This window comes from Aedes albopictus, unplaced genomic scaffold (assembly GCF_035046485.1).
Source record: "Aedes albopictus strain Foshan unplaced genomic scaffold, AalbF5 HiC_scaffold_669, whole genome shotgun sequence".
NCBI classification, from domain to species: Eukaryota; Metazoa; Arthropoda; class Insecta; order Diptera; family Culicidae; genus Aedes; species Aedes albopictus.
Genome location: NW_026917497.1, coordinates 15,068 through 23,506, shown reverse-complemented (window position 1 = coordinate 23,506; position 8,439 = coordinate 15,068). Strand labels below are relative to the sequence as shown.

General features: G+C 47.2%; 1 protein-coding gene across 1 annotated transcript; it reads right to left on the bottom strand.

Moving 5' to 3' along the window:
* Window positions 1-1,575: 1,575 nt before the first annotated feature.
* Window positions 1,576-6,904, bottom strand: LOC109397123 (eIF-2-alpha kinase GCN2). The gene is made up of 6 exons (XM_019669459.3): window positions 6,372-6,904; window positions 5,121-6,312; window positions 4,384-5,051; window positions 4,087-4,301; window positions 2,595-4,026; window positions 1,576-2,532 (listed from the first exon to the last, which is right to left on the bottom strand). Exons 1-6 carry the CDS (start codon window positions 6,599-6,601, stop codon window positions 1,650-1,652), a joined length of 4,620 nt encoding a protein of 1,539 aa, XP_019525004.3. The 5' UTR covers window positions 6,602-6,904; the 3' UTR covers window positions 1,576-1,649.
* Window positions 6,905-8,439: the final 1,535 nt, after the last annotated feature.

The window sequence follows — 8,439 nt, the reverse complement described above, 5'->3', positions numbered from 1 at the left end:
ACTGATACGAAGCGGAGGCTGTGCTGATATAGCTTGCAGAGTATTTAGCGGGGTCGTTCTAGTGCATCCAGTGATTCGTCTTAGACATGAGTTGTTGATCTTCTCAATTTTATATTGATAGCACATGCTGAGCCATAGACGCACGCTTGCTCCGTACTCGAATCCTCTGAAAAGGTGGTGTACATTAGCCCAAGATTTTCAGAATGGCTGCCGTGTTTCAGTCCACTGATTACCTTCACCATGTTTAATCTTTCCGTCAGCTTCTGTAAGAATTCTTGGATGTGGTACCCATGCCTCAAACATATATCTAACAATAAACCTAGGTATGTGTGCATTCTTACGGTTTCTATCTTGTTAGCCTCTATACTGCCCATAACTGCATAATTGTAACATTTGCAGTTTTTGCCAATATTGAGTTAATACTGGGGATCATCTCCTAATCATCAATACTTTCTTCTACCCAAATGAACTTTAAGTATGTTCTGTAAAATGTGAAACAAATACCAAGTCGTTTTGTCTCATTAGCTAATATTCATGAATGTAACCGCATAACAGTCACACTGGATATACTTACTGGCCTCATAGCGTACCATCAATCATATTTTGGTCTGATTATTTTTTTGACTGTTCGTCCAGCATACAAGAAGAGCTGTAGAAAATTTCATTGCAATAGGATTAATTTTGAATTATTGCCAATTTTTTTAAATTTCGTTTCGTCTCCATACTACCACGTGTTGCAAACTTTAAACTCCATTTTCTCCCATGCCTACTTTTGTCGAATGTGACTGTTATGCAGTTATGGGCAGTATACAAATGTCGCGATCTTTCGGGCTGTTGTGGAAGACTATTGTTTTGGTTTTCTGGGCGTTTGTTCACTGTGAAGTTCAATCGATTACACCATTTTTGGAACGCGGTGAGATACGTACAGTATCTAGCCGTTTACAAAATTTCAGGTCAATTGATTGACTGAGTTATAGCGAAAAGTGTCAAAATTATCAGTCGCTGCCTAAGTGGCTCGCTACCCTAGTCCTTCAGGAAAACGAAGTCCCAGAGCTCGCATGTTGGAGATGTTGTTTTTGTAGCCGTTTTGCTTGCTGACCAGCCTTTTTCGTCTTTTTTGCCGTCCGCCAGTTACGATAATCCTGTTTGGGGCCACATTTTGTTAGCGGTATTCGTAGACGGTGTACTGTAGACCCTTTGCGGCTGTTCGGAATTCCGAACTTTATCGGGTGGCTCCGCCATGATGTGAAGTTAGCTTTCGGGTTTTCTGCTTTATTTCACAGTAGCACTTCAGTCGCAGTATATATTTCCAACAACTACTCTCAAGAAAAGGAACTGGCACTTAATTCTTATATTCGGAGATAATAAATTCGCTTTTTCACTGATTCGCAAATAATGTTTCAGAAAAAAAAACAATATGGCGTAATAGGGCGTAATACTCACGTTTTTCAAGCATCGGGCGTACTATTGTTAGTTATGGTTTATCATGGTTGTGGTGTTGGACAAATGAACGTATGTAATGTGAATTTTTTTACAAAGAGAAGGGCTTTCGAATCAAACCAACACAACAGAATATTCATATTTAAAATTGATTCGACATCTATATTCTTACATAGGACCTACCTTGAACGTTAGGACTAAGACGGCATCTACAATATAAGCCGACAGAAGGAATCTACCACGCTGTAGACTCCCACCACTGGCATGGCTTTACTCTCACTGAAAATATCCACAATCTCGCTGTAGATTTCCATGATGTTCCGTTTGTACTTGGGGAATCGCTCGATCAGGGACTTCAGTTCGACCGAGTTCGGGGAACCTTCGTCGTTGCTGCACTCGGTCGGATCGATTAGTCCGATCAATCCCCGAAGTGGTGCATTCGGCAAGTCAACCATAATAAGGGATATCTTTTCCTTTCTCTGGAACTTGGACAGCACCGGAGACAGCCTGTGTTCGACCTGATTTTCGTACCGACGTCTCTTACTGTTGTTTACCTTATCCGAGGTGAGGAAAATGAGATCCAACGATGGAGTGCTGTTGTTCGCGTTCTGGGTACCCAACGAGGGGACGTTTTTGGTCGAAGTGGAACTCGTTAGGGCCACGTTCTGCAGGGCTGTCGCTACCTCACTGGCCGATGGGTCCGGACGGAGTATTTTTAGAATGTAACCTAATAGCTCCGGACGAGTTACGTGGCACTCCTGGAAGCGATCGTGGCTCCAGGTGCGAACTCGCAACTCTCCGCCCTCGCCGAGCATCACCACCACATTTGCCCCAACTTCCTTGGCGGATTCCTCCATCGAGATGGTACCCTCCAGTATTCCGGTTTTGATTCCGTGGGACCAAAGGGAACGTAGAATTTGGACTACTTCTTTCAGGGGAGGACGTGAACCGGTTATGCTGATCATGACTTCGACTGGTTCACAACCGCATGTCGGACCGAGTGCATAAACCAGCTTATCCAGATGGAAACTAAACCCGGCACCGCTGAGTTCGACTTTGGGAACTTGCAGCCCGTTACTGATTCCGGATATTCTGAAATATTCGAGAAATTGATTACTACTTTTCACCTAGGTTGTGCCGCATATCGAACTTACTGGAATTCCGCAAGCTTCGTGTCGTATCGACCACCGGCAGCGATCGTCGTCAGTGGATTCTTCTTCTTGGCCTTCAACTCGCCGACCAGCTGCCAAACGACGCCACCTCCCCTCGCCCGTTCGTAGTTGACCGGCAGCCCGGGGCAGACAACCATCGGTATCTGCACTCCCAGTCCTTGGGCCAGCGAGGCAACCATTTCCAGCTCACGGATGGCTACCTTGGCCAGAGCGGCTGCCTCACCGCGACCTTTGTTCAGCGTTTTCAGCAGGGTTCCGTTGAGTTGCGACAGGGACATTTCGTTCTGCAGGGCTTCACACAGGTAGCCGGTGTTGACTTTGATTCCGGGTTGGGTGATTTGACTGCTAACGGACGCGATCAGTTGGAACTTGGAGATTTTAGCGTCGAAGAAGTCCAAGACAATTTCAAAGAGTTCTTTGTACTTGTCCGGGGGTACGTTGCAGTGCAGTAGGATGGATCGGAGAAGGCTGATGTGGTTTATCCGGAAGAACACGTTACGCGAGAGATCGAGCAGGTTGAGCTCGCGCATGATCTCGTTGGCGATCAGGATCAGTTCGGCGTCGACGATCAGGTTGCCGCGGTTTGGAGTAACCACATCGAAGGCGCATTCGTAGACCTGCTTTGGATGGAAGTTGAAGACCTTCTTTTCGCGGTAGACCCGTCCGATCGAGTAGCGCCGGATGAATTTAATGCCGTTGAGGGCAACGTGACGCAGAAATGGGACTCGGAGATCATCCGGAAGACAGACTATACTGCCGGAATGGGTCATCAGTTTTACGGAATTGTTCCGGGCGTTGGATTTGGTGTACGGGGTGAGCAAGGGAGTTACCACTTCGATGGCGCCGTGTTTCCGGAACAGTTCGATGATTTTGGATTTGACGTAGTCGAATCGGGGAATTATCGGTACCATGTCCAGATGGTAGCTAAGTTCACAAACTGTATCGCTTTCTTGGGCGAAGCACCGGGCTATCAAGTGCTTGTAGTGACGCGATTGAGGATTGGACAGGACATGCCGAACGACGTCCTGTATTTCCCCGGCTTCGAGACGAATCGGTGGAACGAGTTCCGAGGAGAGTAGTTCCTCAGCGGTGGGTCTTTTCCCGGGGTCATGGTTCAACAACCATCTGATTACTTGAATTTGCTGTGAGTACTTACTCTCGTTGGAGATGTGTTCGGGGAAACGTACCGTGTCCGAACGTAGGTCCATGAGAGTTTTGACCCGCTCCATCCCTGTGGCCAACGGAGGTGTACTCATTTCGAATAGGATGATGCCCAACGAGTAGAGGTCAACCTTTTGATTGTAGGTTGACTTCGAAGCGTTTCCGGTGAGCTCGGGAGCTACGTACAGAGCGGTACCAACTTTGCCGGTCAATGAGTTTCCCATGTCCAGGGAAGTAATTTGGTGACTACGTTCTGAAAGCGCAGAATAGACATAGAGAACAACAAGCTAGAAGTGATCATACAAACACATACCTTGATGCTGATTCTGAATGGCTAGAATACTGGTAGTGGCCAGACCAAAGTCTCCGATTTTGACCTGATCTCGCGAATCGAGGAAAATGTTCACCGGTTTCAGATCTCGATGGATCATCCCCTGCTGGTGGATGTGGCTGAGACCTTCTGCAATTTCCCGAAACAGGCGCCACACGCGATCAACGTCCTCGTAGAGATTGGAGTCGATGGCGGTTCTGAAACGATAATGAGGAAAATTAGATCTTAAATCTCGTATGGGCTGGTGTTATTACGTTTCTTCTATAAGTTTACACTAACCTCAGCGTACTCTTCTCGCAAAACTCCATTTGAATGTACATGTACAGAACTTCGAGACTTCCGCCGCCTGCACTGTCCGGCCGTGCCTTATCACCAGTAACACCCTCGCTAAAGCTCCCATACGTTGCCACCTCTCCGTTCGAGTCAACAAACTCGATTCCGTCGGAACTGTCATCCTCATCATCATCATCGTCGTCATCGCTGCTACTCGAGTCCAGCGCCATGCAATCCAGTCCCCATTCCGCGTTCTTATCGGTGTTCTTCTTGATGACCTTGGTGGTGGTCGGCGCTTGGACACGCTTCGGAACACTTCCTGCACTGATCGACCAATCGCAACTGGATTCCACGCCGTTCTGCTGCTCATCGCCGGGACTCACCGCTTCGACCCAACTGTTGTAGTATCGAACCACATTCTCGTGGTTCAGCCGGGAAAGCAGTTCGACCTCGCGGGTCATCTTCTTGTAGAACTGTTTGCTTCGCGCCGGCAGCAATATCCGCTTGATTGCGTACTGACGGTTGTCGAGGATGTTACGGACTTTCAGCACATCGCCGTAGGCTCCTTTCCCGATGTGTGAGAGAACTTCAAATTCGGTTTGGAGTCGAGATTTTTCCGCGGCCAGGGTTGTGTTCATAAAGGCCGGCATCGTGTGATTAGATCGATCAACTACCTGAAAATGATTAGATCAACAAGGGAATGATCAACCTCGATCGATTAGTGTATCATGGAAATGACTCACCTGCAACTCGGTCGGCTTCGGTTCCCGAGGAGGATGGTGCTTTTTCCTAGGAATGTCCTGGAACAGGATCGGCCGAAGAAATGGATGTTCCAGAAGATCCGACGCGGAAATGGTTCTTTCCGATTTGCAACGATCGATGAAGTCCTTCATTTCCGAGTGAGCAGTGAACAGAGATTCAATGAGAGACCCCAAAGCAGGAAGGTCACTCCGGACACACTGCTGGCCGTTGATGAGCTCCTGGATGTAGGCAATTAGTTTGAAATCTGCCACTCGGATGGAACCACTGTTGTCGATGAAAACCGATGAATCCGAGAGATTGTCGTGTGAAACTCCATTATTGTGCAGATAGATTAGAGCTTCCAAGATGCCTTTTGCCACCATGCTAGCGCCTTCCGCGGACCAACCCAAAGACCCCGAGATTGTGAAAACGCTTGTTCCCAGGATAAAATCCTGCGCTACAAACACATCGATTCCTTCCTTTCCGACCCTGCAGTACACTCCCTCGTAGGAAATCAAATTCTTGTGTCTCAAGTTGGTCAGATTACCCATCTGCCTTTCCAGCTCGTAGACCACTTCATCCGCAGTTTTCCCGGAGATCGTTTTGCCCTCCTTGTCCAAATCGATGTTCCACTCCGACAAATACAGCAACTGACCCGTCTGGACGTCAATACCCGAATAAGCCACACAACCGCGCTGCGAGTGCCCCAAGCAGGATCCCTTGACCACTTTCTTCCCATCCCGGAAGAACAACGTCTCGCTCCTTCGATGATCCAAACAAACGGAATCCAACCCGCGGAAGTTGTTCCCCTCGCTGTTGTCCGACGAGCTCATACTACGATGCATCGGGCTGGCCTCGTTTATACTCTGTTTCGATTCACGCCTCGTCTTCTCCAATTCCTTCTTACGCTTCTGCAGCTCATCCCTTATCACCTGCTTGCGTTGATCTTCCTCGGCCTTCAACGTGTTCAACCTATCGCGAGCAATCTTCTCCTGATTGGCCAACATCTCGTCGTAGAAACTTCCCTTCGGAGGTGCATTGTGTTTATGCAGGAAGCCCTCCACCGTTGCGGCCAACTCATAGATCATCACCTCGCCTTTCAATTGGTCAGCTTGCTTCTTCAGTATGTCCAGCAGCTCCTGTACCAACGTATCCGACAGACCTCTTGTGTTCTCGAGTTCGATTTTCGGCGGACTGAAAGCAAACACAATCATTGAGTCACTCTAATCCGTCATGTATCCTTCCGAACTTACTATTTCGGGTAGTTTCTGGGGCACGTCACCTTCATCTCCGTCCGGACGTAAATCTCCCGGGCCGAGCCCTTTTGCGGCGTTAGCTTCACTCGCACCTCCAGCGGTCGCCATTTTCCCCCTGTTGCCGGGCGCAAATCTTCCACCTGTGTTTCGTAAATGGAACGGATCACCTCCAGCTCCGTTTCTTGCCGTTCCCGAAAGGTTTCCTTGGCGTTGTTGCCAGTGGCCATGGCGCTCAATGACCGGGTGCCACGCTGGACGGACCACTAGCAGTGCAGTTTACCGTAGCGGAGACGGCGGTGCATCATTGTCGGTGATTTGCACTTGAACTTGATGTTGCACAACACTTTTCACAACTAATTCTTACGATTGGATATCGGTGCTGTTACAAAAACTTGCAAACAGGTGGGAAAGTGTTCAAAATTCTGATCAACTAGAGCCAAAATATTGCACCATACGGAAATTTACCGCAAACTAGAGAAAATTTCTGTGTTTGCGACTTGATCGGCCGCAGTGTTGCCATCGTTGCATTTTTAAAAATTGTTCGATATTACATGTTTTGCATATTTAAAAAAGTTTATCCTTATTTTGGCATTCCTAAAATGTACATCAGATTCTGTACGAGTATATACCGCATTTAGTTCACCACTGGACTGCGCACTGAGTCTTCATAAGTGCGAAAACGCAAATACAACTGCGCGATTGCATCTAATGAAATTGATGTCTTCGGCGCACTAATTCTTCGATGTATGCTGAATAAGTGCTCTCAAGACACCGAGTCGATTGGATGCAATCACGCACTTTTATTTGCGTTTTCGCACTCTTGAAAACTAGTGCGATAGTCCAGTGGTGAACTAAATGCGCTATATTTTGCTGAACACGCAAACATAAATACCTATCTCTTTGAAACTGCAATGATTCTTTATCAATTTTTGTGCCTTGGATATTTACGCTGCGCAGAAAACAACGTCAAAAAATCTGTACGATTACAGAAACATCTATCTGCCTGTCTGGCATCACTGGTTGGTCGCGAATGTGAAGATCACAACAGAAATGCTTCGTATTTTTTCGTGTCTCTTCGTGCACGAGCTATCATGTCGTTCGCGGTTGTTCTCAGCCGAGAGGGTCGTTCAAATATTACGTAGCGCATTATATGACCATTTTAGACCTCCTTCCTCCACCATGCAGGGCTGGTAGCAAGCAGTGCTGGGAATGGTAACAGTAGTTTGCACAGGGGGAGCGACACTAGTTTTGCCAAGCCAAAATACCTCAAAAAAAGTTGAAAAAAGCTCAAAAAAGTCGCTAAAACCCGCAAGAGTTTTACGGGTTTTACCGGGTTTTTTCGACTTTTTTCTGCTTTTTTCGGCTTTTTTTGGGGTTTTTTAGCTTGGCAAAACTAGTGTCGCTCCCCCCGAGTTTGCATGAATTTGCTGAATGTATCGCTGGCTCTTCATATGCGGGAGTATTTTTTTTGAATCAATATAGTAGGCCACTTAAAATAATGCTACAGTAGCAGATTCAACGCGGGAGCTACAATTGAGTTTCATTGAAATTCATTTGTCGTACTAGCGTTTTTCATTAGGACCATCGTCTATACCCGAAGCACAGTACTTTACGATGACTCGCTCCCGAGAGCCCGTATGTTCCTTGCAGTACCACCCATGGTTACACCTTTCAAGCATCGGTTCTCCCTTGGTCCTCGTAGGCGTCATCCGTGATTGAGTAGGGGAAAACCTCGGAGCAGACTATCTCCTTCCATTATTCAAGTGATCGTATACGCCGCCGCACCGCACCACACCAATGTGAAAGAGTGAAACGACGCAAATCGGCTTTCGGTTCCCTAAGCTCTCAAGTATATTATATGCAAGATGGTGCACTGGCGGAGTCAGTTTTTGGTTATAATGTAAGACGCCGTTCCAGTTGGCATGTCGGCCGCTGATTGCCAGGCAGTGCAAAAACCCCACGCCAATCAGCGTCCCGTTTATCAGAAAAGCTACCACCATCAAAATAAAAAAAAATCTAAACCATAACCAGATGACCTCTTGTTTCAATACAATCTTTATAAAAT

Excerpts from the sequence above, each read along its gene's own strand:
- LOC109397123 (XM_019669459.3), bottom strand. The coding sequence starts at position 6,601 with ATGGCCACTGGCAACAACGCCAAGGAAACCTTTCGGGAACGGCAAGAA. Across the intron at positions 6,313-6,371 it reads CCCAGAAACTACCCGAAATA|TCCGCCGAAAATCGAACTCG; the intron begins GTAAGTTCGGAA and ends GTTTGCTTTCAG. Across the intron at positions 4,027-4,086 it reads CATTCAGAATCAGCATCAAG|AACGTAGTCACCAAATTACT; the intron begins GTATGTGTTTGT and ends CTGCGCTTTCAG.